Source organism: Pituophis catenifer, unplaced genomic scaffold (assembly GCF_029215685.1).
Source record: "Pituophis catenifer annectens isolate HBS135680 unplaced genomic scaffold, rPitCat1.0.hap2 SCAF_3, whole genome shotgun sequence".
NCBI classification, from domain to species: domain Eukaryota; kingdom Metazoa; phylum Chordata; class Lepidosauria; order Squamata; family Colubridae; genus Pituophis; species Pituophis catenifer.
This window is the reverse complement of record NW_027256883.1, coordinates 209,269,159-209,290,074: the sequence shown is the minus strand read 5'-3', so window position 1 is coordinate 209,290,074 and position 20,916 is coordinate 209,269,159. Positions and strand designations below refer to the sequence as shown.

The 20,916-nt window shown below is 46.2% G+C and overlaps 1 protein-coding gene across 1 annotated transcript; it reads right to left on the bottom strand.

The window, feature by feature from the left end:
- Positions 1 to 1,212: 1,212 nt before the first annotated feature.
- Positions 1,213 to 19,603, bottom strand: PPDPF (pancreatic progenitor cell differentiation and proliferation factor). Its single transcript, XM_070941812.1, has 5 exons — positions 19,439 to 19,603; positions 9,927 to 10,017; positions 6,754 to 6,831; positions 2,728 to 2,824; positions 1,213 to 1,649 (listed from the first exon to the last, which is right to left on the bottom strand). The coding sequence occupies exons 2-5, from the start codon at positions 9,979 to 9,981 to the stop codon at positions 1,535 to 1,537; spliced, it is 345 nt and encodes a 114-aa protein (XP_070797913.1). The 5' UTR covers positions 9,982 to 10,017; positions 19,439 to 19,603; the 3' UTR covers positions 1,213 to 1,534.
- Positions 19,604 to 20,916: the final 1,313 nt, after the last annotated feature.

Genomic DNA, 20,916 nt, shown 5'->3' with positions numbered 1-20,916 from the left:
GGGCGGGGGGGGGGGGACTTGCCCAGTTACCCTGCTGGCTGAGTGCCTAAAGCGGGACTTGAACTCACGGTCTCCTGGTGATTGGCCCAGTCACCCAACTGGCTTTATGGCTAAGGCAGGACTAAAACTCAGTCTCCTGATGATTGGCCAGAAGTCACCCCGGTGGCTTTCATGCCTATGGCAGTACTAGAACTCACCAACTCCTAGTGATCGGCCCAGTCATCCTGCCAGCTTTTATGCCTAAGGTAGGACTAGAACTCACAACCTCCTGGTATCTAGCCTGAAGCCTGGTATAACTATTATACCACATGGGTTCTCCATTCAATGATTCAATGGCCATTGGTTTTGAAAGCTAAGAACTAAATAGCTGCACTAGCACCATCCTCCATTTTAAATGACTGATTCAGTTTTTCTATGTCTCAGTTTTAAAAGTTTTTTTTTACCTATATGCAAACCCAATGGTGAAATCTAAAATTTGTTACTACCGGTCCTGTGGGCGTGGCTTGGTGGTGGTGGTGGGTAATGTGACTGGGTGGGCGTGGCCATTTAAAAAAAAAAACTTTTAAAACCATTTTTTCTACAACCTCTTCAGCGAAGAGGTTTTAAAAAAAATGCTTTCAAAAGGCTCTGACGATCCCAGCTGAGTTGCCTGATCAATAGAGGCTTTTTTTCTTTTAAATGCCTCTGCTGATCAGGCAACTCAGCTTGGATCGTCAGAGGCTTTTAAAAGAAAAAAAAGCCTCCGATGATCGCACGGCTCAGCTGGGCATGGGGGGGGGGCAGGGATTTTTGCTACCAGTTCTCCGAACCACCTGCCTCCCTCGCTACCGGATCGTGCGATCCGGTCCGAACCGGGAGCATTTCACCCGTGCAAACCCCTTTTCAAATGGTCAGTTCAGTTTAGATGCATCCAAGCTCAGAAAGGGATCCTAGGTTCATGACCAGGATTATTTCAACTCCAGGCTCAGAACAACATTTACTGATGCCCAAATTCTTCTCCAGGAGGGAATTAACAGCCTCCAAAATAAACAAATCAGAATTCAGTAAAAACAAGCATCTCTGCCTTGTTGCAGGGCCTCTTTTTCACGCACTTTGGAACTTTTGCTAGAAACCGGGACAAGGTGACCCGTTTCGACCCTCTGTTAAAAAAATGCTAACCCTAATCACCATTTAAATCTTGAGTTCACAAGAATTCACAACAGACACTAGCCGTTGAAAAGGCTGCTTAGATTTTATTAGTTCCCATTCAAACAAGTACAAAAAGAAAGGAAAAAAAAAACGCGTTATCAAGGCGGTGGGAAAAAAAACGACGTAGCTGTGTTGATCCCCAAGTGAGTAGAAAAGAATGGTGCGTGTGGAATTTATTATTATTTTTTTTTTATAGTTGTCGTTTTCGTTTTTATAAAAACCCTACGTCTAAATTAATTGTACTCAGAAGCAGCCTAAACTAAGTCTACAGGGAAGGGGAGGGGAAAATGGGCTGTAGCCCCTAGCGGTCAAATCAGAAGCGTCAGCTGTTGAACGCCGGCCTTCCTCACGCTGTGGGACCCACGCTGGACTTGCTGGGTTCGCTGGCGTGGCGCTTCCTCATGACTTCCTGGGCCAGGTCACAGGTGATCATGCCATTGGCTACCTGGAAGGTCCCTGAGCTGTAAAGAGGTAAGATCAAGTTATTTTTCAGATATAACCAGGGGTAGGTTGCTGGGGGTTCGCTAAAACCTCTAGCTAAGATTCTGTGCAGTTTGGAGAACTCCCAAATCCCACTCCTGGCTGGCCCTGCCCACCCCGCCCCGCCCAGTAGTCCCAGCGCAGCCTGTTTTGGATGCAGGTAAGTGCAGGGCATGCACTGAGGCTTGGGGGGGGCGCGAAAAACTGGCCTACCAGAAGTTCGGGCCCGTTTCTAGCCTCCAGAGGGCCTCCGGAGCCTGGGGAGGCTATTTTCACCCTCCCAGAGGCTCGACGAAAGCCTCCAGAGCCTGGGGAGGGCAAAAAACCCCCACCCCCATGGTGCAGGAGGCTGACTAGGCCTCACCCACCATGGCCACATCCACCCAGCAACTGGGCAGACAACCCCTTGCTAACATTTTTGAAGCCCACCCCTGGATATAACTCCATTATGTACTGCTTACATTACAACTTACAACTCCATCCTGCCATGTTGACCCCACTCACGTTAAAATTATCCCACCCAGGTAGTCCTCGACTTACAATCACAGTTGGGACTGGAATTTCCGTCGTTAAGTCATTGTGGTCGTACATTAAAGTCGGATATGATTTTATGATGACTATGATGCAAACCATCATGGTCATTAAGTGAATCTGTGGTTGTTAAGCACAAACCACAAGCCCGTTCTTCTGAATGGACCTTTTTTTTGCCAGAAACTTGCAAAAACAGTTGCAAATTGCAATTGCTCAAACGCAGGACAGGACAGTTGATTGTAAATGCGAGTTGGTTGCTAAGGGCCCAAATTGCAACTATGTGAAAACTCCAGGGGGTGGTACAAAGGTTGTAAGTGGGAGGACTGGACCTTTTTTTCCCAGCATCGTCGTAGTTTCAAACGGCTGCTAAATGAATGGTTGTAAGTCAAGGACTATCTGTAAAGCCCTTCTCCAAGCCACACACACACACACACACCCGACCAGAGGACTGGGGAATTCTGGGAATTGAAGTCCACCCTTTTTAAAGTTGCCAAGGTTGAAACACGGATCTAATCCCAGCTCACTTACTTCTCTGGAGATTCCGACACAGTTGTCATCACTGGATGGGTGTGTTTTCCAAAGAAAAAACTCGCCCACCAGTGTCCAGGATCAGATTTGGGAAGACCTACAAGGAAAGGAAAAAACAAAAGACAAAAACTAGTTATCAGAAACAGGAAAGCGGCTCAGTTTAGAGACCACTTTGTCTTATCAAATATTTAATTTATAGCCTTCCGTTCCTCTAGAACAGGGGTCAGCAATCTGCGGCTCGGGAGCCGCATGTGGCTCTTTCATTCCTCTGCTGTGGCTCCCTGTCACTCAAAATATGTGTCACAACCGCCAATATGCGACACCCGCCAGCACGTGATTTATTGAGCTTTTCAACCCCCGATAGGCCAACCATGGATCAATCCAAGAAAAGAAAAGTTTCAGAAGAAAACAGAACATTTAATTCAACTACATATGCTAGTTTTGTGGCCATTCAAGAAATAGTCAGGCATGGGAAGGGTTTTGTGGCTCCCTGTGTTTTCTTTTCTGTGGGAAATGGGTCCAAATGGCTCTTTGAGTGTTTAAGGTTGCAGACCCCTGCTCTAGAACAGGGCTCTTCAACAAATAGCAACTTTTAAGACTTGTGGATTTCAACTTCCAGAATTCCTCAGTCAGCCATGCTGGCTGAGGAATTCTGGGAGTTGAAGTCCACAAGTCATAAAGTTGCCAGGGTTGGAGAGCCCTGCTCTAGAAACTCAAGGTGGCACAGGATGTCCTTACCACCTCATCCTGGTAGGATACACTGGTTTGACGGAGATAGCGACTGGCACAAAATTACTCGAAGTGTACTACTTCCTGCGCTAAGAATGGATTTACAATGGGTCTTCTTGGTTCTAGATGGCAGGTAGTCCTCAATTTACGACTGGTCGCTTAACAATTGTTCAAACTTACAACGGACTGCCAAAAGGTACTTGCAACCCAGTTCCAAACTTCTGACAGCAGCTGCCTGCAACTATGTGACTGCATTTTGGGCGCTCAAAAACCAGCCCACGTTTACGCTCACTTGACTTTATTTACAAAGCAGAAGCCAGCTTTTATTTCTAGGTTTTGGTAAAGATGACTGTTAGTGAACAAAGGGTTCAATTAATGACCCGATGTTCGATTAATGACTGCCACAAAAAAAGATTGTAAAATCAGGTCTGCTCACATGACAACCAGCTTAACAGTCATAATTGGAGGACTCCATGATAGTTGCAAAGTAAGGACTATCTACACTCTTCTTTTTGACTAGGACAGGGGTCAGCAACCTGCGGCTCTAGAGTCACATGTGGCTCTTTCACCCGTCTGCTGGAGCTCCGTCACTCAAAATATGCCTCACATCTGCCAATGTGCAACAACTGCCGGCACGCTATTTATTGAGCTTTTCAAACCCCGGTAGGCCAACCATGGATAAATCCAAGAAAAGTTTCAGAAGAAAACAGAATGTTTAATTCAACTACATATGCTAGTTTTGTGGCGGTTCAAGAAATAGTCAGGCACAGAAAGAATTTTGTGGCTCCCGGTGTTTTCTTTTCTGTGGGAAACAGGTCCAAATGGCTCTTTCAGTGTTTAAGGTTGCAGACCCGTGGACTAGGGTGAACATGCAGGAGAAAAGAGGCGATTGAAGAATGCAATATTCTCCACCTACTATTGAGGAATGGACATTAAAAGTTGTGCATTTGGCGGAAATGGCAAAAATTTCATCATACCTTAAAGACCATTCAAATGAGAGATATATATCGGAATGGAGAAAATGGATTGATTACATACAGAAGAAGTATCCGAATAAGAAGATTCATATAGCTTATGAATGAAATAATATTAAGTAGTTTGTTTGTTTTTTCTGAGTTATAAGGAGTTAAGGACCTAGGGAGAATATGAAATGTAATAATTTGTTAGCACATTTTAGTTCTTGGTTTGTGAATGCTATACCCTGTGCTCGTTCTGGGAAGTCTAGGGAGGGGGGTGGTGGGAGGGAGGGGAAGGGAGGGTGGGAAGGGGAGGGGGGGGTTGAGGGGGGAAGGGTGGGGGGGTGAAAATGTTTGTATTTTTCATAAAACTTTTCAATAAAAAAAAAAGAAGAAGAAGAATGCAATATTCCAGAATATTGCACAATGCAATATTCCCATAGCACATCGGCCTTCAGCTTAATTTAGAGAAGGCCAGCCAGCAAAATCTCTGCCAATGAGATTTTTTGCTTATGCTCAAACTTCCTTAGTTCCATACTTCTTGCCTTAGATAACCCCAAGTGAAATTATATAAGGCATTTTGAATTATTTACTTTCCTGCCAATCAATGTTAATCCCACAAGGACATTTCCATTCCCTTCGTTAACAAAAGAAAGGGTAACAAAACAGTCAGCACCATAAAATTGCTGATGGATGTAATGTTTTGGCCAAAGAAGGGGCAGAGACCAGCTCATCAGCTGCACCCAAATGGCAGGAAGTCAATTTTGTGTCTTCTTTGAATTTGGCTAGAATCTCCTTCCTCTTCAACTGAAACCGAATTAAAGACGTGCAAAGAAAGCAGAAATTTGAGGTGGGTTTACTTCCCCCCAAATTCTCCTATTTCTTTGGGAAATGACATGCCATCTAAACTTTTTTTCTTTTTACGACCCCATAATCCCTTAATTTGGGTACAGTCGGGCCCGAGCCAAGCATTTACTAGTTGGATGCCCTTCCTGACACCTATGCAGAGTTCACAGCAAATAATAATTATTTTTTTGCGCTTTAGGAGGCAAACATCTGCCCTACCTAGAATTGAACTTTCAACCTTCTGAGTGGGAAGTGAGCGTCTTCACCACTAGGTCACCACGCCGCTATGCCATCCAACTCAATCGTTTATTGAAATTGGTCATGGGCCCTGGAAACTAAGTTACAGGTAGCCCTCCAATGAAATCTGTCCATCAGGATCATAACTCGTGAGACCGACCCAATTTGTGGCGGTTGTTAAGAAAATCACCCTGGTTGTTAAACAAATCTGGAGTCATTAAGTGAATTCATAGTTTGCTATGGGCATGATTTTGCCAAAACCCAGAAGTAGATGCTGGTTTTCAGCGAAATCGTCATAAAATATAGTCAAATGACTATGAGACACTGCAAACAGCTGTAAGTACGGCCTGGTTGCCAAGTGCTCAAAGTGCAATTACATGATCGTTGGGGTGGAGTGGGGAGATTTTTGGAACTTTGAGTTTAGATCATAGATACCCCCAGGGGGTCCACCATAATTATGACTGGTCTCTAAATGACTGGTCACAAGTCGAGGACTCCCTGCATACTTCAACCCTTTCTCCATGGAGCCATCTTTTCACAAGCAAGAAAAAAAGTGTGTGCTTAGATGTTCGTGCACCTTGCATAGCAAAATAAGAATAACTCTTGATTTAGACTGTTAGAGTGCTCTATGCACTGAATCAACATTTACAGCCGTTGGATTAGAATTGGCTACTGAAAATCTCAGCCACTTTCTTGGTGAGTCTAAATACAACCAATTTTTGCTTAAGTAAGACTCCTAGGTCTCAGATCACCCAAATTCAAAATGGAGAAGAGAATACTACAAGACAAGCAGTCACAATGCAATGCTTGATAGCACAACACGAGTGCAAACTAACCCAGGGTGCGCTCCAGAGAGTAACCCTATTTCCTGGTAATAAATCATCATAAGGCTTCACAAAAAGGATTTAAAAGTCTTTAGTCATATGAGAACAACAACCATGTTGATTCAACAGACTATGGATTTAGCGGACTATGGATTTAACAGACTATGGATTTAACAGACAAATTTCAAGCAATGTCAGCTTACACCCCAAAAGACAGACCCACTTCACCGCATGGCGATTTAGTCCAGTCAACATTCACACAATTTGCACTCATGATACCTGTGCACAAAATTCTATCCGCCATTTAGTAAACATTCCTCGCCATTGACATTCTTCCTGTCATCTTAGTTAATACATTAAATCAGGGACTTTTGATTTGCAAAGGCCTTCAACTAAAAGCAAGAATGAATTTGGGCGTTCTATCAAATACTCACCTGGATGGTGCGGGATGACTTCTCCAGAGTACTCAGCACTTCCACAGGAGCTGTTACTGGAGGTGGAACCCAACCGTCCTGCAGGAGAAGAAAAAGGCACCAGGTTAGCCAAAATATTGCCACAGGTGGTCTTCAATTTACAGCCACAATTGAGCCCAAAATTTCTGTTGTTAAGCAAGATGGTGAATTTTGCCCCATTTCATGCCCTTCCCACAAGCAAAGTCAATGGCGGAAGCCAGGTTCACTTAACCACCATGGCAAAGAGATCATAAAACCAGGCGCAACTCACTGACTGCATCGCTTAGCGACGGAAGGTCCGGTCTCAAGGATTATCTGTACTCAGAAATAAATACGCAGAGCCTTTTCATAGACATTCATTGGGATCACACTAAAACTCTATAATTCCTTAGATCAGGGGTGTCCAATCTTGGCAACTTTGAGACTTGTGGACTTCCAACTCCCAATTCTGGGAGTTGAAGTCCACAAGTCTCAAAGTTGCCAAGGTTTGATTCCTCTGCTTTAGACTTTCACCTTGCATAATTATTAAATGAAGTGCATCAGGTGTTTTATCAATATCATTTTTCAAAAAGTTGCAACGAAGGGAGAGATGTTTGGGGTCGAAAGAAGGGAACCAGAAAAACTTTCCAAAACTAACAGCCTCTAGCTTCAAAATCCCAGCTCAGAGCATATCCCATCTTCTCACACGAATGCTCCAAAGACCAGGGAAGGAACACAAATCCTTTGCAAACAATCCAACGCACCGCCCACATTGCCACATTTCACACTAGACCGATGAACTTTTACCTTAGTGCCTTTGTGTCCCGAAAACTCCACCCGGGGTGGAAAAATAAACAATGAAGATTGCAAGAACTTGGACGGAGATTCAGACAACTCCGTTCAGGTCAGGGACCAGGAGGTGAAGGTTTTTCATGGGACCAGTGCGGTCTTAATTAATCAGATTCAACGGCCGAAACAGAGGTCAGCCATGCCGAACAGAGAGAAGCTTCAAAACTCGCTGGTTTACTTATTACTAGGAAATGCATGACTTCTCTCTTTGTAAACATGGTAAGGAAAAAAGCTTGTTTTGGAGTTGTTTCTTGTTTTGTGTGTGTGTGTGCCTTCACATCATGACTGAGTCATGATGACTGTTTGACCAAGTTTCCGCAATTTTCTTGGCAAGATTTCAAAAGTGGTTTGCCGTTGCTTCCTTCCTAAGGCGGACAGGATGACTGGCTCCAAAGTCACCCAGCTGGCTTTCATGGCTAAGGCGGGACTAGAACTCATATTCTTCTGGTGATTGGCCCAAAGTCACCCAGCCTGCTTTCAAGGTTAAGGCGGGACTAGAAGTCCCAGTCTCCTGGTGATTGGCTCAAAGTCACCCAGCTGGCTTTCATGGATAAGGTGGGACTAGAACTCCCAGTCTCCTGGTGATTGGTCCAAAGTCACCCAACTGGCTTTCATGGATAAGGCGGGACTAGAACTCCCAGTCTCCTAGTGATTGGCCCAAAGTCACCCAGCTTGCTTTCAAGGTTAAGACGGGATTAGAAGTCCCAGTCTCCTGGTGATTGGCTCAAAGTCACCCAGCTGGTTTTCATGGATAAGGTGGGACTAGAACTCCCAGTCTCCTGGTGATTGGCCCAAAGTCACTCAGCCGGCTTTCATGGATAAGGCAGGACTAGAACTCCCAGTCTCCTGGTGATTGGCCCAAAGTCACTCAGCCGGCTTTCATGGATAAGGTGGGACTAGAACTCACAGCCTCCTGGTGATTGCCCCAAGAGTTGAGTTCACATAAACCAAAGTTTTGTCCCTTGAAACCTCCTTCCACTGCCTTCATCTCAAATGTGGCAGCCAAGATAGTGACTAGAGTATGCTTCTACACATTTAACCTGGTTAGTAAACTAACCTAGTGTCAGGCCCAAAACCAAGAATGACACAAGATGATTCTTCTATGCTGCCTTTTTTTATTGTTTTCACTCCTCGACTCGACTCTCGGCATCTACCATATACTCTGGGAACTACTGAGGAGGGACTGTCTTCATCCACTTTCTCTCTCACACACACGATAGATGGGCCTTTTATTCCTCTGGAATGTACCCCCTCCCTCCTGGGAAACCACCATCTCCTCATTGCATTCATCACATCTGGCTATGGAGATTCTCAGTCCTCCAGGTCATGGTTGTCCCAAAGGTGCTTTTTTTCCCCCAAGAGGCAACTGGACTTTCTGGTTTTTCTCTGAAGACGTTTCGCTTCTCATCCAAGAAGCTTCTTCAACTCTGACTGAAGAATTCCGTTCCCCACCCTCCAGTCAGAGCTGAGGAAGCTTCTTGGATGAGAAGCGAAACGTCTTCAGAGGAAAAAACCAGAAAGTCCAGTTGCCTCTTGGAAGGAAAAAAAAAATTCCTTTGGGAAATTCATCCCATCTATTTTCTGCACATTTGCACAATATGGTGAATTCACAAACTCCTCCACAAAGAGGGGAGTGGGCACTGTAGGACAAGCCCCCCTTCCTTCCCACCCCATTTGAGAAGGCTCTCCCCTGTAGGTCCAAGCAGTGTTGATGGGACATGAAATGTAAAATTTGTTACTACCGGTTCTGTGGGCGTGGCTTGGTGGGGGGGGGGGGTTAATGTGGGCGTGGCCAACTTTTTTTAAAAAAAACTTTCCAAAGCATTTTTTCTAACGCTTTGAAAAGCCTCTGCCGATCAGGCAACTCACCTGGGATCGTCAGAGACTTTTTCAAAGCATTTTTTTTACCACCTCTTCAGCCAAGAGGTTGTAGAAAAAAATGCTTTGAAAAGCCTCTGATGATCCCAGCTGAGCCGCACGATCATCAGAGGCTTTTTTTTTTTTACTTTTGAAAGCATTTTTTCGTCGGAAGAGGTTGTAGAAAAAATGCTTTTAAAAGTAAAAAAAAAAAAAAAAGCCTCTGATGATCGTGCGGCTCAGCTGGGCATAGGGGGGGGGGGGCAGGGATTTTTGCTACCGGTTCTCCGAACCACCCGCCACCCTCGCTACCGGATAGGATGATCCGGTCCGAACCGGGAGCATTTCACCCCTGCCGTACACCCTTCTGAGGTCAACAAGATGGAAAAAGCTCAGCATGTCCCAATCCTGTTGAGCATTTCTTTATACCACTTCATTGGCAATGGCTAACAATGGTTTTTTTCTCTTACTTCGGTAGTAGTCGTGGGTTGCCACAAGGGAGCCACTGGACGGGATTGCTGCCATGTTTCTTGATCTTCTTTCTTGGGCAAGTTGTAAATCCTGGGACACATAAGAAAAAAAAACCCCATTAAGCCTCTTTTTCAGGAGGTAGGAAACGGTCATAAGACAAATTACGACTCCCAAGGCAGAGGTACATCTAGTACCTACTTAGTAAAGCCTTACTACACCTAGAATATTGCATCCTGTTTTGGTCACATTATAAAAAAGGATGTTGAGACTCTAGAAAGAGTGCAGAGAAGAGGAACCAAAGATGAGGAGGGGACTGGCACTGGAGGCTAAAACATATGAAGAACAGTTACAGGAACTGGGCATGGCTAGTCTAGTGAAGAGAAGGACCAGGGGTGACATGATAGCAATAGTAAAGGTAAAAGTTCCCCTCGCACATATGTGCTAGTCGTTCCCGGCTCTAGGGGGCGGTGCTCATCTCCGTTTCTAAGCCGAAGAGCCAGCGCTGTCTGAAGACGTCTCCGTGGTCATGTGGCCGGCATGACTCAACACCAAAGGCGCACGGAACGCTGTTACCTTCCCACCAAAGGTGGTCCCTATTTTTCTACTTGCATTTTTTACGTGCTTTTGAACTGCTAGGTTGGCAGAAGCTGGGACAAGTAACGGGAGCTCACCCCGTTACGCGGCACTAGGGATTCGAACCGCTGAACTGCCGACCTTTCTGATCGACAAGCTCAGCGTCTTAGCCACTGAGCCACCGCATCCCCTGATAGCAATAGCAATAGCCTTATATACCACTTCACAGTGCTTTATAGCTCAATCTAAGTGGTTTACAAAATCAGCATACTGCCCCCCAACAATCTGGGTCCTCATGATACCAGTCTTCCAATACTTGAGGGGCTGTCACTGAGAGAATAGGGGTCAAGCTATTTTCCAAAGCACCTGAAGGCCAGAGAAGGAATAATGGATGGAAACTGATGAAGGAGAGATTCAACCTGGAAATAAGGAGAAATTTTCTGGCAGTGAGAACAATCAACCAGTGGAACAGGAGTTGCCTTCGGAAGTTGTGGGAGCTTCATCACTGGAGGCTTTCAAGAGGAGACTGGACTGCCATCTGTTAGAAACGGTGTAGGGTTTCCTGCTTTGGGGGCGGGTTGGACTAGATGACCTACAAGGTCCCTTCCAACTCTGTTATTCTATCTTCAAGACAGATATGAAAACGTTTCCATTGGTAGAACATTACAGGCAGTCCTCGACTTACAACAGTTTGTTTAAGTGACCGTTTGAAGTTACAGAGGCACTTAAAAAAGTGACTTATGACCGTTTTTCACACTTACGACCTTTGCACTTGTGATCAAGATTCAGATGCTCGGCAACTGATTCATATTTATGACAATTGCATTGTTTCTGTATCACGTCATCTCCTTTTGCAACCTTCTGACAAGCAAAGTCAATGGGGGAGACCAGATTCACTTAACAATGGGGTTACCCACTTTAACAGCTGCAGCGATTCACTCAACAACCGTGGCAAGAAAGGTCCTAAAATGGGGCAAAACTCACTTAACTGTCTCACTTAACAACAGAAATCTGGTGCTCAATTGTGCCTGTAAGTCAAGGACTACCTGTATATTTTTCTCTGGTGCCAATTCAGGGGCATTCAACTTTATGATTTGGGGTCACAAACATCCACAAAAGCAGAAGCTGACATCAAACTAACAAAAGCAACACGGTTCTGGAGGGACCGCAGTTCTGCATGTGTGTTATGACATGTGAAAAATATGGCACTTGAATTATGACAGTGGAATCTTACAAGTAGTCCTTGACGTATGACCATAATTGAGCTTGGGATTAGTTCTAAAGTCAGGCTAGTCATTAAGTGAGTCACTATGTAAACCAGAGCTTATTTTATGACCTTTTTTGGCAGTGGTTATTAAGTAAACAAAGTAGTGGTTAAGCAAATCCATTTTACCAAAGGGCACGTGCCAAAAACTGGAAGTACCATAATTGCCGGTTTCCAGCAATAATAATTTATTTATTATTTTTATTCATTAGTTCAATTTATATGCCACCCTTCTCCGGAGACTCAGGGCGGATAATAATAATAATAATAGTAATAATAATAATAATAATGATGATGATGATGATGATGATGATGATGATAATAATTGTAAATCAGTCAAGTAACTGTGGAATGCTGTAAACAGCCATCAATGTGGGCAAATTGCCGAGTGCCCAAAATGTGATCATGTGACCGGGGGGGGGGGGGGGGGGAGAAGCATGTTGGAATGTCAAATCCAATCTTTTGGGGGGATCTGTCATAACTTCAACAGTAGCTAAGTGATCAGTTGTAAGTCAAAGACTACCGTATTTAAGTCTCTGATCCTACAATTCCTTAAATTTTTATTTTTTAACACAAGAAAATTAAATTACAAACTCCAAGGGGAGGGGAAATGGAGATTTTTACAAAAACAAAGCAAAACTAAAGAGACATTTAAAAATGTGGATTAAAAAGACAGACAAAAATACAGTCAGTCTTTATTGATTGATTGATTAGCCCTTGGGCCATATCAGAGGGCAAAGTTCCAGAAACAAATTATTTATTAAAATTTGATAAAAGCAATTTAAAATGGAATTGGAATAAAATACGATTTAAAATGGAATTGGAATAAAATACGATTTAAAATGAAATTGGAACAGAATACAATCCTTTCAGATATAGATAAAATATAAGAAAATTATATATCGGTGTCACCCCTGCAATCTACCCCAATCAGTCCCACATTATGCAGATCTCAGCCGAACCATTTTGCTCAAGTACTGTGCTGTGTTAAATGTTATTTTCAGATTCTGGCCGCACATAAGGTAAGTTGTTTTGATATGGGGATCCCAGTGGGTCATTCCTTTGGTAAAAAGACCAAGGTCTCTCACCTTCTTATACAGGCAACAATCAAATAGCACAGTGTTGGCAAATCTTTTCGGGACCAAGTGCTGAAACGGAATTGCACATATGCCTGAAACTGGAACATCACATTCCTAGCATCTGGTCTTCCCATTTCTGGTGTGCATGCGCACGCAGACCAGGTAGTCAGTGCACCTGTGGGTGCCAGAAACTGGAAGAGCAGCTGCCTGGTGCATATGTGCGTGCCGGGAAAGTGATATTCCAGTTTCGGGCATGTGCATGTGCACTGCCCACCTGGTCTTCCAGGTTCTAGTGCCCACATGTGCACTGGCCACCTGGTCTTCTGCTTTGTGGCGTGTATGAAGACCAGCTGGCTGGCATGCCGGAACTCAGAGCAACGGGTGATAGCTCGTGTGCCCGGAGAGATGGCTCTGCGTGCCACTTCCGGCATGCGTGCCATAGGTTCGCCATGATGGAAATAGGATGTGAGCCAGGGTTTCTACCCCTGCCGCTCCGCAAATGCAGACACGTTCATTATAGGGCCGTGATGGCGAACATATGGCACGGGTGCCACAGGTGGCACGCAGAGCCATATCAGTGGGCACACGAGCATTGCCCTAGCTCAGCTCTGGCACGCACATTTTCGGGCCTTCCGGGCCCACCGGAAGGCTATTTCCAGCCTCCAGAGAGCTTCAAGCAGGGTTGGGAAGGGCGTTTTCGCCCTCCCCAGGCTCCTAGAAAGGCTCTGGAGGTTGGGGAGAGTGAAGAATGGGCCTTCCAGTCCCACCGGAAGTTGGGAAACGGGCCATTTCTGGCCTCCGGAGGGCCTCCGGGCGGATGGGGAAGGCTGTTTTCATCCTCCCCAAGATCCAAGTAAGCCTCTGGAGCCTGGGGAAGGCAAAAAAACGGGCCTACTGGGCCCACCGTGCCATCATGTGCCAAAAGCGGGGGGAGCGCAGGGGTGTCACGCGTGCATGTGCGGGGAGAGCGGGGTGCACTGAATTATGGGTGTGGGCACACGTGAGTGCGACCCCCCCCCTGCACTCCCCCCGCTTTTGGCACACAATGGCAAAAAGGTTAGCCATCACTGTTATAGGGTATAGATTGGAATCTCTTCATATATGACCATTGTGTCAAGCTGTTCGAATCTCGCTCCCGTAAATATTTCCTTTAGATCTTTTGGCAGTTGTGACTTCAAACAGCTGTCTATTTGAAAAGTACGTTTGTATTTGCTCAGCCATTTCAAATTACCCACCTTACTAAGGATAGCTATGTCATTTTGTGTTTCTAGATCCATAATTCCTTGGGCAGCGCTTTTTTTAAATCGTTCTTATGTTACGCAAGAGACAGGAAAGTCACAGCTTCTGACAAAATTTGTTAGTTTAGTGATCCAGGAGATTTGGGATTGTGATTTTATTTGCTCTAGTACAGAGGTCAGCAACCTTAAACACTCAAAGAGCCACAAAGGTCCTAACCGGAAGCCCCCGTTCAATTCTGGAGCCGACCGGAAGTCCAGTTCCCCTACCATAGAGTCTCCTCCTAGCACAGAGTCCTTTTTCGTCTGCCGACTGGAAGTCGGTTCCCCCACCATAGAGTCTCCTCCTAGTGTGGCATCCTTTTTCCTCTACCTGTCCTAACCGAAAGCCCTATCACCGTGATGGCAAACCTATGGCACGCGTGCCACAGGTGGCACGCAGAGCCATATTGGTAGGCATGTGAGCGTTGCCCTAGCTCAGCTCCAGCACGTATGTGCACGCTTGCCAGCTGATTTTCGGGCCTTCTGGGCCCACCGGAAGTTGGCAAACGGGCTGTTTCCAGCCTCTGGAGGGCCACCAGGGAGGTGGGGAAGGCTGTTTTCGCCCTCCCCAGGCTCCTAGAAAGGCTCTGGAGCCTGGGGAGGGCGAAAAAACGGGCCTACTGGGCCCACAGTGCCATCACATGCCAAAAGCAGGCAGAGCACAGGGGGGTGACACACACATGCGCGGGGGGGCAGGGCACATAGAATTATTGGTGTGGGCACGCACGCATGCGCGCGATCACCCCGCACTCCCCCTGCTTTTGGCACACGATGGCAAAAAGGTTAGCCATCACTGCCCTATCAATTGTGGAGCCGACCAGCAACAGGGAGCTGCAGCAGAGGGATGAAAGAGCCACACGCGGCTCCAGAGCCACAGATTGCTGACCCCTGCTCTAGTAGATACAGACCACTGACAAATATACTGCAAGAATAATAGTTTTCTCTCCTTGTTGAGTCAGGTTTAAAATTTATAAACCTATTTGCAACCAATTTGACCTGTTATAACATCTAGCTGCTAATAATAGTTAACAGTTTAATCAACTGTTAAAGTTAAACTTCAAAGCCCGCTGTTAACAATCTGGTATTGTAATTAGCTCAGAGAAAGTCTACAATGTTTTCTTATCTATCACAAATCACCCCAAGCTTTATTTTTAATACCACAATTACTTCTCTTTATGGTCTTTGCAAATATTTTAATATTGGGATTTATTTGGCCGGGGGGGGGGTGGTTGAGCTCAGGGAAAGACGGTTTTCTTCATCACAAACGCTGCGTCAGGCCCAGTTAGCTTTTACAGCTATGGGTAAGTCCTCATTTAGCAACCGTTCTCAGTTACGATGGTGACTTGATAACCAATCCTTGTATCTGTGACCTTTTGCAGGTCTGTAAAGCAAAGGAAACCTGAAGTCAGAGCATAAGCGCACACTCCCAGTTTCACTTAGCAACCGCTCTGCTTAACAACCCAGTTGTCTTAGTACTCCCTTGTGGTCACTAAACAAGGACTATCTGCATATCAATTAAACTGTCAGCCATTTTGTCATTTTTTTTCTCATGAAAACTTGCTGGGACTGACAAAGACAACAACTAAGTCTGTAAACACACATACAGACATATATATTTTGGAAAAAAATCAGACTTCTAATTATTTTGGTGTGGTCTCCCTTCCTAGACAGAGCGGCGAGTAGGGCTTAAGAAATAAAAGGCGGTGAGTCATCCTTGGATCCGATTCATTCCCACAGTAGCTGGCAACTCCATACTATGCCTACTCAGTTGTTGCTGAGTTGCTAGGATGCATTGCCACCTCAGCCTAAAATTCTGACTAAGTCCACTTAAACGAGGGAGTAAATCCCAACCAGCCCTTTGAAGAGCTACAAGGAAGCGTCATCACATTTTCTTCTTGTTGCACTAGCCGATACTAACTAACCATTTTCCTTCTTCCCTCTTCTCTTTCACTATTCAGGAGAAAGCGAGCAATAGCCACCAGAGTTAGTCCTCGACTTACGACAACTGAGCCCCAAAATTTCTGTTGTTAAGCGAGACAATTGAGTTTTGCCCCGTTTTACGACCGTTCTTCACTTGTTAAGGGAATCCCTGCAGTTGTTAATTTAGTTAACACGGGTTATAAAGTGAATATGGCTTTCCCATTGACTTTTGATTGTCAGGGGGTCGCAAAAAAGGGGATCAGATGACCCTGGAACATAAATATCAGCCAGTAGCCAAGCATCCAAATTTCGATCGTGTGACCATGGGGAATGCTGAAATGGTCATAAGTGTGAAAAATGGCCATGTCACGTTTTTTCCACTTCAAACGATCACTAAATGAATGGATGTAAAGGAAGTACTGCCTATATCAGTGTTTCTCAACCTTGGAAGCTTGAAGATGGGTGGACTTCAACTCCCAGAATCTTCTGGGAGTTGAAGTGCACCCATCTTCAAGCTTCCAAGGTTGAGAAACACTGGCCTATATTGTAGTCAATCGCTACTTTACATATGGTTTACTTTAAAGGTAAGAGGGCCCTAAAGGAACTTGGAAACCTGTATTACTGGTTTATACCAGTCAGAACTGACACAAAGATGAAAACAAACATTCAATCACCTGCCTAGGACTATAATATTAATCAGAATAGAACTGGAAGGGACCCTGGAGGTCCACTAGTCCAACCCCCTGCTTAAGCAGGAGATCCTATATCATTTCAGCTAGATGGCTGTCCAGTCTCTTCTTTAAAAACCTCCAGCGTTGGAGCACCTACAACTTCCGGTGGCAAGCTGTTCCACTGGTTAATTGTCCTTTTAGAAAGTTTCTCCTTAATTCCAGGTTGCTTCTCTCCTTGATGAGTTTCCATCCATAGTTTCTTGTCCTGCCTTCCGGTGCTTTGGAAAATAAATGGACCCCCTCCTCTTCTTTGTAGCAACCTTTCAAATACTGGAATACTGCTATCATATCCGTCCGTCCCCCAATCCTTGTTTTCTTTAAACATTCCCGAGAGATTGAAGCATGCACTCAATTTACCATTAGAAAAGGGTAACTTAAAAATAATGATCTTCCAGTTTTGACTCTTTTAAATGCAGCCGAGTTAAAAGGGGAGGCTGAGATACTCAATTCTTGGCTCACTTGTGTGCCTTTTGTTTGACTTAAGGGCTAGAAACCTCTGATCTGAAAAACCGGAATAAACTGGCTTACCGCCTGCTTACTTTAAGAAACTGCCTTTTTTTTTTTTAAAAGCACAGCCTTTGCATTTAGCAAAACAGGCAAAATGTGTGTTTTGCCTACGCCCTGCGGAAGCACTGGGTGAAGAGATCCGCAGTTTTTTTGTTTTAGCTGTAATGCAAAACTCAAAAGAGCCAGAGTTAGCATTTTTTGTTATTGTTTAGTCCTCGGTTTTTCACTATTTTAGGGGCCAATATGGCCACCACCAGACAAGCCGTCAGCCAAACAAACGCGGCTGACGGATAAGAATCACTAAAAATACTTCTTTCCGATATAACGCGAATTAATTATTAACATTATGATAAAGGTTTGTGTGTGTGTGGGGGGGGGAATAAACAAGGCTGCCATCCTGGCAAGCAGCCAGAAAACGGATTTAGAGAGGTAAAATAACCTTGATAAATAAACATTCCACTCCATTCCCCCCACCCCCCTTTAAAAAAAACCCAGTGGTTTTTGACGGCTGGCGAGAAAAGCGGAAACCCGAATGGAACGTTGAGACACCGAATAGAACGTTGAGAGACCGAATAGAACGTTGAGAGACCGAATGGAACGCTGAGACATCGAATGGAACGTTGGATGAAAGCTCAGAACGTTCGGACCGCACACGTCCTCTTTTCCGATCCCGGGGGGTGGGGGGTGGGGGTGGGAAGGGTCGCGAAAGCGTGAGAAAAAAAAAAAGAGGACACGTGTCGCCGGCTAGGCTGGGGACGACCACCGCTGAGCCAAAGCAACACGTTTCTTTTATTTAGTTTCTAACCAAAACAGAAGATACCGACCCAACGGCCGCTCCCCCTCCAGCCCCAAAACGTAACCCAACGGAGCGATCGTTTTCGCACTTCCACTACTACCGTAGTAATAGTACTACCCAGCCGTAGTAACGCCCCGATCCTAAAGGTGTAAGAATGATCTTGAGTCGAATCCAAAGCGAAGTTCACGGGACTTCGGCTGGGACTTGTCAAAGACGCGTTTGCAACGGGAGGAAACCCAATCGAACTTCCTTAAGATTTACTCCGGAGTAGTTAGGCGTGAGTAACGCGCATCCCTCCCCCCCCCGTAAGCACGGTCCCTAAAACCCCCCAATTCCCGGATCCTTACTCCTCACAAGTCGCATTCAAACCGGAACATTTATAGTATTGTTTATTTATGTATTTATTTATTTAGTCAAGCATATATAACAAATAAAAGTATAAATATAATTTGAATACATGAAAAGAGTAAGTAAAAAAGAAGATTAGGACAGGGACGGTAGGCCCTTTATTTTATTGTTATCAAATGTTTATTGTATAAAGCCACGGACCCAAACCGGAAGAGGTCCGAAAACATGGCCGGGCTTTTGACGATTCCCCGGTTTGTGACCGTGTGCCACAAAGTGTCTGGGATTCGCCTGCCTGGCACGTTTCCTCCCCCCTCGCCGCCTCCCCTCTCTCTCCTTTTCGAATCCCGAGCCGCCCCTTCAACCCAAGGGGGGGTCCGATTCTGCACCCCACTCCCCACCATCGCTTCGCAACGCATCCCCCGTGCTTGACACGGGTCGAGTTTAGGGCATCGTGGGAACGCAGTCCCCTCGCCCTTCAACCTAAGGGGGGGGTTCGATTCCGCACCCTACTCCCCACCATCGCTCCGCAACGCATCCCCGTGCTTGACACGGGTCGAGTTTAGGGCATCGTGGGAACGCAGCCCCCTCGCCCTTCAACCTAAGGGGGGGGTCGATTCCGCACCCCACTCCCCACCATCGCTCCGCAACGCATCCCCGTGCTTGACACGGGTCGAGTTTAGGGCATCGTGGGAACGCAGCCCCCTCGCCCTTCAACCTAAGGGGGGGGTCGATTCCGCACCCCACTCCCCACCATCGCTCCGCAACGCATCCCCGTGCTTGACACGGGTCGAGTTTAAGGCATCGTGGGAACGCAGCCCCCTCGCGCTTTCCCGAGCAAGTTAAAGGCGTTTGTGCGCCAGGGGCTTCCACGCGCGAGAAAGCCCCTCCTCCGCCTCTCACTCACTCACACACACATACATACACCCCAACACCAACGTGGGAATCCTCCCGGAGGAAGGGACCGAAGCCAGAAAAACCGGGCGGGGGGGGGAAGAGTTTGCCAAGAAGCCTTTTACCTTGAAGTCTTAGTGCTGCGCCCAGCAGAATCCCGACGGCTTGAGACCACAGGTGACCTGGCTCAGGAAGGCAACCGCTAGGCGGGCGAGCCCATTTGCGAAGGAGCTGCTGCGAGTCTCCACGACCACTAAACAAACACGCAGGCGATGATGGTTTGAAGGCGGAGGGCGCCGCGCTCGCCTTTTATAGGCGAAGCCTGGGCGGGTTGCGTGCGTCAGCTCAGGCCACGCTCCCTTCTCCCGACGAGGCGGCCGGGGAAGCCCTGCCCTGCGCCTCCGCTCCACGGGCCGATCTCGCCCTCCTGCGGCCGCTCCGTGAGCCACGGGAGCCCGGCCTCGCTTTGCAGGAGGTAAGATAGAAGCCGCCTCGGGGACAGGCGGAGGAGCTGCAAGAATCGGGGCGGCCCCCTACTGGAGGTCTCTCTCTCTCCCTCTCTCTCTCTCTCTCTCTCTGCAGCCCCCTACTGGAGGTCCCTATGTTGACAGGGGCTCTTTCTTATTTTTATTTATTTTAGTATTAGATTTTTATCCTGCTTTTATGATTACTTTATGTGCTCAAGGCGGACAACATACCAATACTCCTTCCTCCTCCTATTTCACAACAACAACAACAACCCTGTAAGGTGGATTAGCCAGAAAGAGGGGGACTGACTCTTGCCTTAGGCATGGAAGCAGAATGGGTGACTTTGGCCCGATCACCAGGAGACTGTGAGTTCTAGTTCTCCCTTTGGCGTGAAAGCACGAGGGGTGACTTTGGGCCAGTCACCAGGAGACTGTGAGATCTAGTTCTCCCTTTGACTTGAAAGCATGAAGGGTGAGTTTGGCCTGATCACCAGGAGACTGTGAGTTCTAGTTCTCCCTTTGATTTGAAAGCACAAGGGGTGACTTTGGGCCAATCACCAGGAGTCTGAGTTCTAGTTCTCCCTTTGGTGTGAAAACAGAATGGGTGACTTTGGGCCAATCACCAGGAGACTGTGAGTTCTAGTTCCCCCTCTGGCGTGAAAGCATGAGGGGTGACTTTGGCCCAATCACCAGGAGACTATGAGATCTAGTTCTCCCTCTGGCATGAAGGCACAAGGGGTGACTTTGGGCCAGTCTCTCTCTCAGCCCCCACCCACCTCACAGGTGGTTGTTGTGGGGGAAATAGGAAGAGGAAGGCGTATTAGGTATGTTTGTTGCCTTGACTAATTTATAAAAATAATAAAGGCAGAATAAAAATAAATAATAATGAATGGAAATTTGGGCCATGTTTCCTAGGTCAAAGGGGTTGAAGCATTTTTTAAAATCCAGAATATCCGTAACTTTTGGAAGCTCTTAAGAGAGATGCTCCACCTCCCACCCCCAATTCACAGAGGTATAAGAAGGGGAAGGAAACCCACCATCCATCTTGCAAGATTCTGCTATTCTAGCCCATCACTCTAAAAGTACAGGTAGTCCTCGACTTACAACAGTTCATTTAGTGACCGTTCAAAATTACA

Excerpts from the sequence above, each read along its gene's own strand:
- PPDPF (XM_070941812.1), bottom strand. The coding sequence starts at position 9,981 with ATGGCAGCAATCCCGTCCAGTGGCTCCCTTGTGGCAACCCACGACTAC. Across the intron at positions 2,825-6,753 it reads AGTCATCCCGCACCATCCAG|GTCTTCCCAAATCTGATCCT; the intron begins GTGAGTATTTGA and ends CTTTCCTTGTAG. Across the intron at positions 1,650-2,727 it reads GTGTCGGAATCTCCAGAGAA|CTCAGGGACCTTCCAGGTAG; the intron begins GTAAGTGAGCTG and ends ACCTCTTTACAG.